Source organism: Rhamphochromis longiceps, linkage group LG6 (assembly GCF_057381845.1).
Source record: "Rhamphochromis longiceps isolate RC_006_pf linkage group LG6, R_longiceps_female_GT1.1, whole genome shotgun sequence".
Classification (NCBI taxonomy): domain Eukaryota; kingdom Metazoa; phylum Chordata; class Actinopteri; order Cichliformes; family Cichlidae; genus Rhamphochromis; species Rhamphochromis longiceps.
Genome location: NC_140562.1, coordinates 31554073 through 31571364, shown reverse-complemented (window position 1 = coordinate 31571364; position 17292 = coordinate 31554073). Strand labels below are relative to the sequence as shown.

Here is a 17292-nt window from a genome sequence, read left to right as displayed (position 1 = left end):
GTTGAGCTCGAGGTAAGGCGAACCAATCAAACAGCGGAACGAGGCGAGAGCGACACGCCACGAGCCAATGGCAGGGCCGAATTACGGGATTCCAGTGGAAGGACAACGTATACAACCAATCACCGAGGAGCTTTATTCTGTTAGAAGGCGGGCTCCGCAGGTGTCACAGAGCGGTGTCAGTTAAACGGATTTATCGGTATTTGGCAACGATATTATTCATTATCTGACAAAAAATAAATAAATAAAAATAAAAAACATGTAATTGTTTCAACTAATTTGTGGTAATACTTTTGATTATCTTATAACCGACAGAAGCAGCTACCTGTTACTGGATAGTGAGAGTGCATAATAATAATAAAAATAATAATAATAAGTATAATAAGTATAATGTAAACTGTCAAAACTAAATGTGCTGGAGGTTATAAGTGCTGATGCATCACTCATATGTAAGTAGCATTTAAACTAACCTATTAGTTATTGTATTGACTAGTCTAGTTTGTATTTGAGATGTTAATGATTTGTATGGAGACGTTATTCTGTTAAATAACAACTAGAGAAACATCTAGTTGTTTCTCTAGAAACAACACCTTAACTTTCCTGAGTTTAATGTGAACTTATGTGAACTAATCAATCAAGATGTGATTCAATCAAGATCTGATTAGAGAATGTAAACTCAGTAAAGAAAGGGGGCGATCAAAGTGCAGTTGCTTTTAAGATGAGGTTAGTAATACAGCATTTAAAGCTGGAAAAAAGGAGCCAAGATTAGATCATCTGGGCCAGATCTTTGGCCGAGACTTGCCAGTTTTGAATCACAATAGCCCCATTGAGAATTCTGCTACAGCTTTGCTACCAATGCTGCCAATAAAAACACACGCACATTTCACATAGTGTATGAAGTAAAAATAATTATATTACATGGTGTGAGATTCTGCACATTGCCTATGGAAAGGCAGACCTGGTTCCAGGGAAACACTCAAGTGAACAAACACACAATACGTAATCAAAATAATCCCAGTATTCTTTTCTTTATTTTTGTTAGTTTCTGTTATTTTTACCTTCCAAGAGACACCCGGTTTTTAATAGACTAACAAAACTGTCACTTTATAGTTAAACTATGATTAATTGGACTGTACAAATGTAAAGTGATAAACATTTAGATTCAAATATTGTCTCAGTGTCCTCTATTCCCCCCAAATTCACATTCACATCTTGAATTTCAGTTATATATGGAAATGTGACCTAACATATTGAGACATGCCACAATACAACAAACGATGATGGTGTTTTAATAACAGGATATATTTTAATTGACTTTTATTTTCTTACTCTCTAAAGGCAGGGCTTGAAGGGTGACTGACTTACTGTGCACAGTATTGATAATGTGCATCATCTGGGCAATTACTTTATTGCCATCAAGTGGACAAATTGGATACTACACTTTTCCATACCCAAAGCAGCAAATACAGCTTAACTGATTAATTTTAAATCTAATTATTGGCATTTATGGATGTTGGTGTACAAAATTTTGGAGACATTGTGCATTTCTTCATATTTTGTTTTCAATGAGCCATGCTTAATATGGTTTCTTAAAGTGGTCTCGGACAGTAGTATACCAGCTCCAGCTCAAGACTAAGAAATTTAGAAAATCATGGATTGATGGAATACATATTTTTATTCTTTCGTTCAAATCATACAAAGGACGTCAGGACAGAGACACAACAGTGAGTGCCTATAGCCATTTGTAAAACACGGTGAAGGCTCTGTCGTGGTTTGGGACTGCATTTCAATTAGTGCTGATGGAGATATTCTCTCTTCTACGGAATTATGACTGCAGAAAGGTTTAATCAGTCAAATCTACCATGCATAACCATCTGTGAAGCACCTGATTGGCATGGTAGTGGTTTTACAAAATACAGACTTTAAATCTTGTTAGAATTGTACAAGCTTTTTTTTTTTTAAACTTATATACTGTATCTCCATGTATGTTTACCTGTTTCAATCGATCGATGCACCCATTTTCAATTTTCCTAACAAAATATAAAGAAGGGGGGCCTGAAGACCTTTTCAGAGTAATGTATGTATAATCATTTTCTTTATAATTTTACTAAAACAAGCATCGATACCGGTACTGGCAGACAATCACTTTTTGGCACAACACCGGCCCTCTGCTGATGCATTCAGGTGTTCTTCCAAATACCGTAATAATGAAAAAAAAAGTATAGGTATAAAAGACAAGACCATGATTTTTGGCTTAAGAACATAGACCGTACGTAAGCTCATGCGTGAGAGTTAAGGTGGCGAAGAACCGGAAAATTCAGCCATCGAAGTGTTTTATTTAAGTATCAATGTTGGAAATGGAATCAGAAAGCTAAACATTATCCAGATTGTACCTGAACGCAGCATACGTGTGTGCTCGTTAGAAGCTCCTAGCTAGCTCGTTAGTTTCACGCAGATCGATAATCCGCGGAGTGTAAAATTTCATAGCAAGGTGACGTTGATGTTCCTTTATATTTTTTCTGCATTACATTCTGAAATGCGTAGACGTGTTTAAAAACTAAGAAATGCTTTGAACGCTTTGCACCCGTCTCAAATTTGTTGATTTGAAGGTTGCTTCGGTAGCTAGCATGCTATGCAAATTCATGTTAGCTTCGCTCCGATTCAGTTTTGATTTAATATAGACAGCTTAGCTTTAGGTGCAATAGATAATTTTGTTTCTAAATAGACACATATTTTAAATACCGTGTAATTAACAATATTAGAGTTACATAAATGGAAATGTTTGCCGACCCATCTTGCTAACTAGCCGGTATGAATGAAGGGGAAGGACTCCATTGTTTATACCGGGTCACACGCTGACCTGCATTTTGACTTGAGATAGTTATCCTTTGTATTACACTAGACATTAAACAGTGAGCAGACAGAGGTCCATTCTGACTATCCCCAGCCTTAAATTCGCTGATTAGATTTGACTTAATTGAGCATTTTTATTCTTATTTTTTTAATTATTCTATCAGCCTAGCACGTCAACAATTCGTTATTAACACTGTTCATCTGTTAATTTATGTACACTGTTATTTATATAGGTACGTGTCTAATGATGATTTATTTATTGGTTAATAATTGTAAAAAGTATAAAGATATACATTTGATTTATTTATTCATACTTTTAAAACCTCCTGGCTTTCTCATAAACTATTAATCCACATATTAAAGAGGGTTCTTAGATATAATCTCTACTATAACAAATGTCCTTGCTATACATTCTTTTATACAGATGTCAGAGAATAATCTTGATAATGAACTTCTGGATTATGAAGAGGATGAGGAGCCTCAGGGAGTCCCAGAGAGTGGGACCCCAGCAAATAAAAAGGAGGTGAAGGGGTCATATGTATCCATCCACAGCTCGGGATTCAGAGACTTTCTCCTCAAACCAGAGCTGCTCCGTGCCATCGTTGACTGTGGTTTTGAGCATCCCTCAGAAGGTGGATAGCAGGGCTATTTAAAGTTCAAATAAACTCCTGGACATGATCCTGATCATAGAACTACAGCCACACATAATAAATGATTTCTTATGATGTTGTAACTGCACGCTTAGTATGTATATAAAGAAAAATGTATAATTGCCAATTGGTTTTACTTTCAGTTCAACATGAATGCATCCCTCAAGCTATCCTGGGCATGGATATCCTGTGTCAGGCCAAGTCTGGTATGGGAAAGACAGCAGTGTTTGTGCTAGCCACCTTGCAGCAGATAGAACCTGTGGATGGTCAGGTGAGTTTGTCATTACAGTTTTACAAGCTCTCTAATTCTGCGTTGTTATGGGACGTTACATAGTTGGCTAAGAAATTAAAGAAAAGATGTGAATCCTTAACCCCTGCAGCGAAAAGAACAGGTAGCTCTGTTATGCTCTGGGAGCACAGTTCAGGAAGAAGAAAGGCTTCTTTCAGATCAATATGAATTTTTTTTTTTTTGATTGATCACATTTATTTTCAAACACATTTCTACAATAGTAGAAGTGAACTCCCAAGACAAGCCTATAGATCAGGGGTGCCCAATCCCAGTCCTCGAGCTCTACTATCCTGCAGCTTTTAGATGCATCCCTACTCCAACACAGCTGAATCAAATGGTGTGATTGCCTCTTCAGCATGCCATCAAGTTTGGCAAAGGCCTGATAACAAGCCATTCAGTTGATTCAGGTGTGTCAGAAGAAGGATGCGTCTAAAAGCTGCAGGACGGTAGCTCTCGAGGACTGGGATTGGGCACCCCTGCTATAGATTGTGTTGTTGGTTAACAGGGTGGCTGTGGCTACAATGTAGCTGCCATCACCAGTGTGTGAATGTGTGTGTGAATGGGTGGATGACTGGACATGTAAAGCGCTTTGGGGTCCTTAGGGACTAGTAAAGCGCTATATAAATACAGGCCATTTACCATTTACCATTTCGGTGTATGATTATCTACTGTAATTTGCATGTGTTACACACCCAGTGTTTTTGACTACAAACAATACAGACGTTATGTTCAGCATTAGCAAACTTTAATCTGGAATTACTCAGGCTTTGATGAAATCAGATAATCAAAACGTCTCTGTCTGAATGAGAACCAGAAGCGTTTGAGTTCATGTCCGATGTCTTTAGCTTCTAGTCCAGCACGGTGCCTTTAAGATCTTTTTAAGTATTTTCTAATTTGCTCTTTCACATTATAAAGTAGTCATGATTTGGGGGATTTATAAAGGAAGTTTGTGATATTGTAATAGCATTATACACAAATGAGATAAACAACAATGTACATGCTATATAAAGATGAAAGCGTTGATAAAACCTCTGTGTTGTTTCCTTGCAGGTGTCTGTCCTCGTGATGTGCCACACACGAGAGTTGGCATTCCAGATCAGCAAAGAGTACGAGCGCTTCTCCAAGTACATGCCCACTGTCAAGGTGTCAGTGTTCTTTGGTGGCATGGCTATCAAGAAGGATGAGGAAGTCCTGAAAAAGAACTGCCCTCACATTGTTGTGGGAACTCCAGGACGTACACTGGCCCTCATTCGTAACAAGACCCTCAGTGTGAAGAACATCAAACACTTTGTGCTTGATGAGTGTGATAAGATGCTGGAGCAGTTGGGTAAGTGAGAGGAACCAAGCTGTTTATAGTCTACTCTTGGTGAAGGTTTTTGACCAGTATGTAGGAGTGGCGATAGAGTGTGTCAAGTAAATATTGTTGAGATAAATTCTGATGGTGATTACATACATTTTGCTTATTAAAGGTCATCATTAAGAAATTACACCATATATAGATATATATACAATTTTGGATGTATCATTTATTTCCTTGCAAAAGACATGAGACGTGATGTCCAGGAAATCTTCCGACTGACGCCTCATGAGAAGCAAGTTATGATGTTCAGTGCAACTCTGAGCAAGGAGATCCGCCCCGTGTGCCGCAAGTTCATGCAGGATGTGAGTTTACATGTGGCCATACACGTTATATCTGTGCAGCTTCATGTATGGCAAAAACATCAATGTCTATCGCAACATTATGTTCCTTAGTGTGCACTACAGCAAAGCAAGCCTACACTTAAAAAATTCCAGGGAAAACACTATCTAGACTACTTTTGTCCTTACATTTTACTTATGCTAAGTCATTGGTGACAGTGCTGTATCACTACTATTGCACTATAATGCTGCCACTGGCATTTTGTTTGAAGATTGCAGCAGCAAATTAGTAAATGTGTCATCAGTGAGAGCAGCTTATTGAAAAAGGATGGAAAAAACCTCCATTTCCTTAAACTTACAAATGTTGCTGCCTGCAGAGTGCTAGCAGTATTAAAATGATGTTCAGTGTTTTTTTGTTTTTTTTTTCTCATCGTCAGAAATGTAATGGAAAATAGTCGAGTTTCCTTTTATTTTTGGCCATTTGTTGGTGCCTTTGTCATATTTGCTCATAAAGCAGGCAAATTGAACCTCTCAGCAGTTTAGAATTGTCCTTTTCCAGGTAATCTGTAGATCTGTCTGAGAGACTAATGCTGGTCATTCTGTCCTTTGCTGTGTAGCCGATGGAAGTGTTTGTGGATGATGAGACCAAGTTGACACTTCATGGTCTACAGCAGTATTACTGCAAGTTGAAGGACAGCGAGAAGAACCGAAAGCTGTTCGACCTGCTCGATGTGCTCGAGTTCAACCAGGTATCAGTGGTAATACTTTTGAAAGGAGTTGGAATCTGTTATGTCCATTTTATTTGTTTTAAATCCTTGCTAATTGTTAACAAATGCAGCTTTGTTTTTTATCCTTTTTTAATTTTTTTTAATTTATTTTCTAAAATAACTTGTGTGTCTTGTCCTCTCTTAAACCCTCCCATGTCTGCCTTTTCCAGTACAAATCGGAAAATATGCAAGACTCAGCAGTTTCTTTTATATTCCTCGCAGGTGGTGATCTTTGTGAAGTCTGTAGCTCGCTGTGTTGCTCTGTCCCAGCTACTGGTGGAGCAGAACTTCCCTGCTATAGCCATCCATAGGGGCATGGCGCAGGAAGAGAGGTTGGTGCTGCGTCACTTTAGAAAGAAGAGTGTTTTTCTTTTTTTAAGTTTGTCATATTTTTTGTTATTGTCACGTGAGACTGTCCTCATTGTGTACGTTTTTTTTTCCCAGGCTCAAATGCTTGTAGACAGTGTTAGTACCTGTAAAAGACAGGCTAAAACTAGACCCAACTGACTAATAACTCTTAGTTTTGGATATAATCTTATTCAGTTCTGCAGTTCATGATGCTGTTGCTTCTCTACTCCTGCCAGGTTATCCCGATATCAGCAGTTCAAAGACTTCCAGCGGCGGATTTTGGTGGCAACCAACCTGTTCGGCCGTGGCATGGACATTGAACGAGTTAACATTGTCTTCAATTATGACATGCCAGAGGATTCTGACACATACCTTCACAGAGTGAGTGATATTTAATTTGAGACATTGGTATATTTTCATTTCCAAACCTCCCATTTCTGGTCTTTAAAGCTGAGGCCATGTGTAGCAGTAAATTTCTTGTGTATCGTTCAGGTGGCCCGTGCTGGCAGGTTTGGGACTAAAGGCCTGGCCGTCACCTTTGTGTCAGACGAGAGTGATGCCAAGACCCTGAATGAGGTTCAAGACCGCTTCGAGGTCAATGTAGCAGAGCTACCAGAAGAAATCGATATTTCTTCCTACAGTAAGTATCTTGTTGCTTGCAGGCGTCATGAACCTGGCTTAAAGACGCCCATTTAATAACTATACAAGTATTATAATATTAACTAAGTATTTTGGTGTCACACTGTACACCTCTTTATGACCAGTTTCACCTAGTGACAGCCAGCAACCACTAGCCAACCGGTCAGGGAATGCACATTTTTTCTTAGTGTTGGGAGGTTTCCAGGAGCTCCCTGACTGGTCTGTAGGCCTTAGCTGCAACAGGTATTTGTTTACTGAGAACTTCAGAATCAGAGTCAGAAAGACTTTGTTGTATCTTAATTGCCCCTTGGGGATAAATAGAGCAGCATGACGTTGAAGATAAGGACAGAGCATAAACAGGCAAACAGAATATACAGTATATATACAGTTTTAAAATTACACAGTTTTAAAATTTAAGTGACCTAAAGGTGAATAAATAACTGTAAGTGACTACAAGTGAATAAAGTCTCAGCAGTATAAAAATAGTTTAGAGTAGTAGAGCAGGACGATATGACCAAAAATATTTATCACGATATACATTTGAAAATTTGCGATAATAACTGACGATGTAATTGAAACTAGACAAAATACTTTACAACTCCACAACTTTATTAGTGCAAAAAAAACCCATCAATGTATTTTCACTTAAAGAAGCAGCTGTTTTTTATGAAGTTATATAAAAATTCAACAGTGCAAATGCAAATTCCTTGCTGACAGTTTAACCAAAAGGCATTTCCAGTGGAAATTGGCCGACATATCCTCAGCATAACCATGTATAATATCCACAAAACTTAAAAGAGGTTACACACACACACACACACACACACACACACACACACACACACACACACACACACACACACACAACACTGTAATATTATGTTGAAGCACAGTACGTATCACTCCGCGAGGCTCCTGCCTACGATAGCTGTAATGCTCCGACAATCTATCAAGCGGTGCGGGTTCGTAGCTTAGCAAAGTCGCACTAAAACATTTGACAGATTTTCGAGCGCCATGTACGACATAAAATCGTTTTGAGGTCAGTAAACACAACCAGAATTCATACATAAGGCACACGGGATTATAAGGGGCACTGTCGATTTTCAGAAAACTCAAAGGATTGATTTGAAGTGTGCCGTATTTTCCAAAAAACACGGTAATAACGACGGCCCGCTAGCATGCTCTACCAAAAAAAGTGCTTTGTTATGTATCTGAAGGACGAAAGCCAAACCAGTTCCACGCCACTGAAGTTGCAGCATTTTTACAAACTCGTTTCATTCAACGATCCACTTTCGCTCTTCTCATTCTCTGTCGCCGTCATGCTTTTTCCGCCATGTGCGTATGAAAACAAAGGCACTGCGCATGTGCACTTTACTCATATTCTATCGCGATATTTCATTTTCTTATCCTTGCCAAACGTTATACCGGTATTACCGTGAACGGTATGATATGGCCCAGCCTTATAGAGTAGTTTATGTTTCTGGTGTGGGAAATGGTCTTATCGGCTGGAGTTAAAGCAGGGTGGCTTTGGGGACAAAGGTGGCTCTCCTCCTCTCAGTCCTGCAGGAAATGCAGCGGAGGCGTCGCCCAGAGGGGAGCCATTGAAATGTGGGGTGAAGAATGTGAGAGGGGTCATTGATGAATTTGGCTGCCTGTCTAAGGGCCGGCTGGCTGAAAACCTGTGCCAGAGTTCTGACAGGCAGGCCAATGATTTTAGAGCACACTGATGCAGTGTGCTGCAGTCTGTTCCTGTTCTGAAGGCTGACAGAGTCCAACCAGCAGGTAATGGAGAAGGTCATGATGCTTTCCAGGAAGGCATAGTAAAAAGTCATCATGATGGGTGTGCTGACTCCAAAGGAGTTGAGTTCCCTATGAGGTATAGCCGTTGGTGGCACCCCCTGAGGAGTTGTCACACCACTCTACATCACTTCTTCTTCTTTATCACTAGGAGAACCTTTTCGTAGTATCACGCTTTTGATTACAGGAAGTGGTGATTAACATTGTTTAGTATGTATTGTGTTGTCTTGACTGCTAAAATTCTGAATGCGTTTTGAGATTTTAGCTCATCTTTAAAACTAAACTAAGAAGTAGCCATGCATTTGCAAATGAAAGCCTGTAATTATGTACAGATAACAGGCCATGTTCACATACTACATCACTGCTGTGTAGAAATACTCAAGTGTGATAGCTACTGTATAAAGTTATTATAGAAATTTTCTCTACCTCATGTTAACCTCATGTCTCTTTGCAGTTGAACAGTCCAGATGAATGAAGCGCCCTTCCAGTGAAGATCATGTGATCCCTGTTGTTACTGTGTTTTGGTGGAAGAAAAGAAACCTTCAACATTTATTTTAATGTTTCCATCCAACCATTTGTGAAGGCACGTTCATAGTGATAAAACGTGTTTTGTCATCTCGCTGCAGAGTGTTTGTTTTAGTGTGTTCCTTGTTTAAAAAAAAAAGAAAAGAAAAGAAGCAAAAATCTGTGGATATATTGTTTTGGTTAAAGAAATAAACTTTTATACCTTATTCGACGGTGATGAACTTCACTTTGTGTGCTTTAAACATTTAACGCATGTCAGATGTTAACATTACATATAAAACTATAACAGGAGTGACCCAGACATAGCTTGGCATCTGCAGATATTGATACCCACAAGCAGAGGGCGCTATCACACAGTTTGAGGAGGTATCCACTGTTGATAAACAGCTGGTGATGTTGCACTGTGGAGAAACTTAATTTGAAACCGTCAAAGTTGAATTAAAATAAAACGTCACATGAAGCTTGAGCACAGGAGCCAGTTTTATCACATAGATCGACCAACAAAAAACTGGTGACTGCTACACTGTACAGTGTCTTAATCTATAATAGAACATGATTGTATACAGTCTTGGATCAAAATCAAGAAATGTGTTTTGCAGAATACACTGATCCAACATCAAGAAAACATTTATTTGGCTAATAAATTTATCTAAGTTGTATTAAATGCTAAACCAAGGCAATTGGCTCTGATTCAGTTCTTCCTGAATTCTTATCAGTTAAAGATAATGTCTCTTATCTAACAGTGTGAGTTTCAAGGGAATTCACTCATGTGCTTTACATGGCATCATGCCATATAGAGAGATATAGCTATAACACCATGGTGATTTTCTGTTTTGAATAAAACAAGTCATCCACATTTGCATAACATCCTCTAGGTTTCTACATAAAACTGCAAAAGTTAATTCAGCTGGTTGTCAGCAAGTCGTCACAGTGCACTGGGAGATATGAAGTATTTACAGTATGTTGAGCTAAAGATTAATAAATGGGTGACAAATTATAATCTTTAGCCCCTACAATGAAAGAAACTGGCAGCAAAGGGTCAAATTAAAAACTTGTGATCACCTTTAACCCGTTGACAATATCCAGGGCATGAATGATATAACATGGCTTTACAGTCACTAAATCTCAATATTGTAATCAGAGGCTTGGGACCAATATGACAGGGCTCTCTGTCACCATTACCAAATGAGGGAAATGATTAGAAAGATCCCTCCAACAGACCATTAGAGACTTCAAGGCACAGTGAAGCTGTGCTGGCAGCACATAGTGGCTCAACACCTTTTTCCTCCGCTTTCATTTGTCACCCGTCTGTGGGTAAGGCAGTCCTGTCAGATTCTTGTGCACTGCTCACAAAGTTTCAGTGCTAAATAAATAAAGTGCTTTGTTGCTTTTGTAGCATTTGTCCTCTCAGGCTGATTGGAGAGTCTCAAATCCTGAAGCAGGACTTAGGAAATGCAGGAAGTTCAGAGTATTTCGGGGCTCTAATTTAAGTCCCACATCAGTTTGAACAGGAGCACAGGGTCACAGATATTATAATATGGGTTGTCTTTAAGATGAATAATACCAAGGCAGTCCTTCCTGCCTATGGTCTCTGCAGTGAGGCGGGTGGCCTGAGGCCTTCATTCACTTGGAGCCAGGTGAGGAAAAAAATGGCTCCTCATCTTCAAGCGGCTTCCTTCTTTAAGAAAACAAACCTCGTCACATTAAAGTCAAATAGGAAAAAAAAAAGCCAAGCAAGAAAAAAAAAAAAAAGACCCTCAATTCAATTCTAGTCTGTGAACTTGTGAGTGTCTCCGTACATCCAGTGCTGAGGAGGGAGGGCCACTTCATTAAGGTGGCCGCAATCACTGCTGCATTTACATGACTGGATCAACATGGACAGCCTCTGAAACCGCTCACCATCCGGGCACGCAAAGGTCACAGGCAGGGTGCGGGTGCGACGTGGCGAGCAGCACCGTCCATCCGTACACACGCCGCAGTAGTTGGGCCTGTAGAGGCGGATGCTCACACATTCCCCATAGGACAGGTGGATTGGCTCTGCGACTTTCTCAGTTGGGGAGCAGCTTTTCCCTTTCTGTGATCGAGTTATGAAAGCAGAGAGATAAGAGTTATAACCTGGGTCATAATGATTATTATTAGTTGGAATCAAGATAAATGAATAAATAAATAATCTAACAAGATCTGATTTATACCCCCATCTGCGCCTTACAGAGCGGCAGATTAAAGCAGCTTTACACTCATAGTCTGTTTCACATTAAGAGGACTAGACTTCCAAAGCAGGGAATCAGAGAGGGATTATTTTTAGATAAATGTGATTATATTTAAGGTTAAATATTTATTCAACATTTGAGTGTCCTCTGCTGTTAAATACACCAACACCTATGACAGCTCTTGGCAGCAGAGCTTTTAACTCAGTGGAGCAGAGTAAAAGAGTTCTTACCGTGTCCAACGTGTAGGATTAATATAGACACACAACTTCCCTGGGCTTGAGTACACAGACAGAGCCTAGCTATGGACAGTTGCTTGGCAGGAATGCTGAGGGTGGGGGACTATATTTAAAAAGGCGCCGGGCTGCCACCAAAACACTGCTGAGTAAATCAGCACTGCCCAGTTCCCAGTGGATGTGGAGCTTCCCGAAAGTACCGCTAAGATAATCTCTGTTCTTAAGCTCTGGATAAAGATGGCTTTAGCACTAAGAGCATGTTTACTCAGTGCCAGAACATCTAATTTTTCATTCAAGCAAAATTAAAGGTACTGTTTTTGCATGAGGAGTCAAACGCAGATACAGGTTAAATAATAAGTGTTATCACAATTCAGCAGAGTACTGCGTGAGAGATAAGTTGCTATTACAAGTTATCTCGGCAGTGATACGGCTGTTTGAACTATGGTCCCTGTCTGCGTCTGTCTCATTCCTTCGTTCAGATCACGCTCAGTCCATCTCACCTTAGCTGGGACCGCCAGGCTGTGACACGGCCGTATGGTGCAGATTCTGGTCTGTCTCTCCATCTTGCACTGAGGGTTCTTGTTGGTGAGACGAGAAGAAACACCCATCCCACAGCTGCGAGAGCACGGGGACCAGTCGGTGGTCTGTACTGCACACTTGTTCTCCTTCAGCGGGCTCCACACTGAGGAATGTATAAGGGTTACGGAGGGTGGGTGAAAGGCAGGGAGAAAAATGACACCAATTAGAGCAGAGATTCTTGATCTGGAGGTCAGGTACCTCGTCAATGTCTATGAGATAAACTGCCGTGAAATTTGGTTCAGACGTTCATCCCCACTTTTGGATCAGCTTTGGTGATTAGTGGCTTTTCATTCTCTTTCCATTCATCCCCAGCCGGTCGTGGCAGATGGGGGTGTTTTATCTTCCCAGTGTCACAAAGTGCTTGCTCATAGGGAGTTGTGCGATTGTTGGGCTTTCTATCTAATATAGTAGGGTTGTAACCTTACAATATAAAGTACCTCAAGGCAGCTGTTTTTGTGAAATGGTGCTATATAAGTAAACCTGAACTGAATTAAATTGAATCTAGCACTACTATTGAGTGATAGTTTATCTGCTGGTCAGGTTTATTTACCCAATTGTCTTTTGTTCATTGTTAAAAGCAAGATAGAAGGTCACCAAGAATATAAATACAGATAAGTAACTGATAGCAAATCAGAGCAAAGCAGATGATAAATTTGGGATCTCCTGCAGTGTTGCTCTTGTGAAAGGCAAATGTGAGCACATCTGTGTCTGACATTGTGATTGTGAAAAACTCTGTTCTCATATTCTCAGAGTACAGTAAAAGTACTGCCATTATGGAACAACTTTACCTTGTGATTTAAGAAACACTTTTCAATTGTTGCCTCTTATTCACCCATTCATTCATTTGCACATGAATGGTAATGCAAGGTGCTGGTCTGCCACCGGGGATAACATGACCACCGTCTGGCCTGAAGATATTTCAGCATGAGGACAGAAAGAGCCCTTTCTACCACCTTATTCACACAGCCTAGAACAATTGAACTACCTATATAGAGAATCTTTAATATTATACAACCAATGTAAATAAGCAGTACTTAAAGTTACTAAAATATGAACTACACTGCGAGAAACAGTTTGCATACCAGGCAAGTGTTTGTAGCCACGCTCACTGTGCCAGCTGCTGGGTTTTACGTCTGTAAGCTGGTTGGCTAGGACCAGGTCATTTTCAGGGTGGCGCGGCACAGGATGGAGCCGAGGTCTGTGCGGGTGTTGTTGTGGAGGATGCACCTGCGCAGAGAGATACACAAGATTAGATGGTTGCAGTTCATCTTTGCCATGACCGTGTCCGACTTTCGTGTGCTTTCCCCACAGTGGGCGTAACCCCTGATTTTCAAGGGGTTAGGTGTTTTAAAGCACTTAATAACAGTACCTGCTCTCAGCAAGCGAACCAGATACTGTTAATCAGAAAGGTTTCGGCATCCTTGCACCAGAGGCTTTACTACAGTGGCTTGTATTAGTTTGCCAAAGCAACTCCAAATTATAGTAAACAAAATAAGAAAATATAATTTTTGATAACTGAGTTTTTAAAAAGTTTTTGGCCAAATTGTTTAATTCAATACACAATTAACAAGTTCATCCACAGTGATTTTTTACCTCCAGTATCATCAAACTGTTTCACAAATTCCTTACAAACTCAATGTAACAAACCTGATGCTTAGGTGGAAGGCGCCATGTGCCCTTATTGCAGTCGACAGTGAAGCAGCACTGCCCAGGTATCCTAACCAAGCGTGGGTAGGGGCAGGATGGTGAAGCTGGTGGCAGCTTGTTGCTACAGAGAGGCGCGCAGCCAACAGCGCCATCAATGCAGGTGCACTGGTGTTTACATCCAGCACGGAAGCTTTCGCCATTCTGGTAGATCCTTCCATTGTACTCACATGTGCGTCCCTCCGATTTTGCTGAAAAGACACATATTACTCACTGCTTCTGACTTCATCAACACCAACAGTGACACAGGACACTAAAAAAATCCCACAGGACAAATGAGATCAAAAAGTGAGTGGATACAAAGAAGCAGGAAGAGTCAGACCCCCCGTCTCGTAGGCATGGAAGAACCAGCTATTCATAGTTTGTGGGGCAGCACCGGCATGGTGCAGAAGGAAAGAGTATTTTTATCCCTGAAACCCCCTGTTGCTGTCATAAAACATCTACTACTCATTAAAATGTCTCCTGCTGTGCAAGGTTCCATGTTTCTAAATCACAAATCTAAGAAAGCTTCTCTTATGACCTTTGTCGCACCATTTTGGCTTTTCTTTTACACTCAGTATATAAACTACATTTTCTTGTATTTTAATACTTCAGATGTAGCTTCCCCCCCCCCCCCCCCCTCCTCTGAGATTTCTTCCCTCCCAGCATTCATTGTTTCCTCACCTCGGCATATGCCCCAGGCCATGGTCACGTCATTGCCATAATTACACTCCAGCCCTTTGTGGTGGTCGCAAGGCCTCGCAGGGCTGCAATCTTGGTTAAGCTGTGCAGCACACACCTTGCAGCATCCACACCTGTCTGAGACGGCGCTCACGCCTGGAGGGCAGACCGGAGGCTCTGCGGGGCACTCACACACCGCTGGGCAGCGAGCAGTCACCTGAAAGATTCACATATTCAGACAAAGCTCAGAACACGACTTGTATATGTGTGTGTGTGTGTGTGTAGCATTTTCCATTATTACTGTTATTATTATTATCAAAATAAAACAGTCAAAAATAAAAACAATAAACCCCACAGGCTTGCATCTATAACCCAATTGTAAAGAAGTCTCCTGGTACTTGGAACAGAAAATTCCCACATCCCCTCTGACTGCCTGTCATCAGCAGGCTGTTAATCTACCAATTTCAGCATTTCTTACGATACCAAATTGTGTGGATGTGCTCTGGCACATGTATGTTTGAATTTCTATTATCTTGTAGACACCCCAGGGTTTGTGACAGATCATCATTTTGTTGGTCATTCATCCAGATATGAAGCATTGTAGTAAATCTCTACAGTAAGTCAAGTTACTGCTGGTCAGCCTTCTCCGAGTGTCTAGACAACTCAGGGTTTGTACTCAGCCCCCTGCTGGCTCATGATTTGAGTCATGGCTCAGTACTAGAGCCAACTTGTTCCAGTGTTTTAGGAATCAGCATGCTACTATGCTCTAAAAAAAACTAAGACATGAGTAGACAAGCTGATTACCAGAAAGGCAAACTTCATCAGAAAAAAACATTCGTCATTATATAAGTGGGGGTGCAGTGCCACTGTTAAACTCACTTGCACTCTATTTCCCCTTATTGTGTTTGTTTTCTTTTCTTTTCTCTCATTCTCTCTCTCTTTTTAATTACTTTAAACATGACCGAGATAAAGTACAGTAAAATCTGCTGCTGGCTCATGATTTGAGTCATGGCTCAGTACTAGAGCCAACTTGTTCCAGTGTTTTAGGAATCAGCATGCTACTATGCTCTAAAAAAACTAAGACATGAGTAGACAAGCTGATTACCAGAAAGGCAAACTTCATCAGAAAAAAACATTCGTCATTATATAAGTGGGGGTGCAGTGCCACTGTTAAACTCACTTGCACTCTATTTCCCCTTATTGTGTTTGTTTTCTTTTCTTTTCTCTCATTCTCTCTCTCTTTTTAATTACTTTAAACATGACCGAGATAAAGTACAGTAAAATCTGCTGCTGGCTCATGAGGATTAATTTGTTTCAATGAAGGAGTGTTTGCTGTTCAGACTCGGTAGCTCAAAGTTTAAGGGCACTTTTACTGTCACAAGTACTTTTAATCTTTAAGTAGACTCACATACTTAATCTTACCTGTGTGATGACGACTGTTGTCAGTAGAGTCAGATAGATGAGAAATGTCATGATTATCCTTAAAAGTTAAAAAACAAACAAAAAAACCCTACAAGTAATTTTAAAACAACAATTTCAAGCAGAAATCGAGGGAAATATTATTGATCTTAATTAATTTCACATGAAGATTCTAGTTTCTTTTTCTCATTAGCTCGGACTTCTATCCTTTTTTTCTAAAGGGGTGAGGAGCTAAACTCTAATTTATAGCCGATGGACTACGTAAGACCCCGCCTCTCTCCGTACTTCTAACCAATCAGCGTGCAGGTAACAGCCCAGATCCTTTTCCCCCCCCCAAACTACCGAGCGGATAGTTTGCTGATTGGTGGGCGGGTTTTGAAATGAATGGAGCCATTGATAAAAATCTCAGGGGCGCTCTGTTTGCTTTATGAGTTAAAAATGAAATTGTAACAACTCCTTTCAAGTCACACTTAGCACATTCCTGCTACCACTGAGTAAACACACTCAGCTGAGCCAGACAGCCATGCAACATTAATAAGACCTCCACCTTTGGGGAAATAAGGGAGCAGGAGGAATTCCTTCTTTTTTTGTTCTAAGCCAGGGCAGAAAATTAAAGTGGAGTGCATTAAACAAACATTAACATAATATGAGGGGCAGAGTGAAAATACTCGACTTTGTCTGTGCCCATCATGTTCTAAGAATAAGTGTTTCCAAAGTTTTTAAGTGTAGATTTTGATTGTTTTGCTTTCGCTGTGAATTCAGGTGGACTGCCTGTTTCTATTATTTCTAACCACATGGTGCTGACACGGGAATGATGATGATATGATTGCTTGGAAAGAATGGTGAAGCTGAGGTTAAAAGTAAGATTTTTTTTTTTTAAGGGTAACACATGTTGGTCGGTCTCCTCTTTCGCTGCCATCTTTTTTTTTCTTTCTTTAACCACAGGTTTCCAGCCACGCCTGTCCTAAAACAGAGACCTCTTTA

The 17292-nt window shown here is 40.3% G+C and overlaps 2 protein-coding genes across 2 annotated transcripts; one reads left to right on the top strand and one right to left on the bottom strand.

Annotated features, from left to right (window-relative positions):
* Positions 1-2331: 2331 nt before the first annotated feature.
* LOC146668331 (ATP-dependent RNA helicase DDX39A-like) lies at positions 2332-9709 on the top strand. The gene is made up of 10 exons (XM_085410220.1): positions 2332-2488; positions 3275-3482; positions 3644-3771; positions 4840-5116; positions 5333-5451; positions 6045-6176; positions 6417-6526; positions 6779-6923; positions 7035-7182; positions 9433-9709. Exons 2-10 carry the CDS (start codon positions 3275-3277, stop codon positions 9447-9449), a joined length of 1284 nt encoding a protein of 427 aa, XP_085266346.1. The 5' UTR covers positions 2332-2488; the 3' UTR covers positions 9450-9709.
* A 10-nt stretch (positions 9710-9719) lies between these two features.
* On the bottom strand, positions 9720-16506 carry LOC146668330 (CCN family member 1-like). The gene is made up of 6 exons (XM_085410222.1): positions 16312-16506; positions 14893-15106; positions 14173-14420; positions 13608-13752; positions 12447-12628; positions 9720-11577 (listed from the first exon to the last, which is right to left on the bottom strand). The coding sequence occupies exons 1-6, from the start codon at positions 16360-16362 to the stop codon at positions 11272-11274; spliced, it is 1146 nt and encodes a 381-aa protein (XP_085266348.1). The 5' UTR covers positions 16363-16506; the 3' UTR covers positions 9720-11271.
* Positions 16507-17292: the final 786 nt, after the last annotated feature.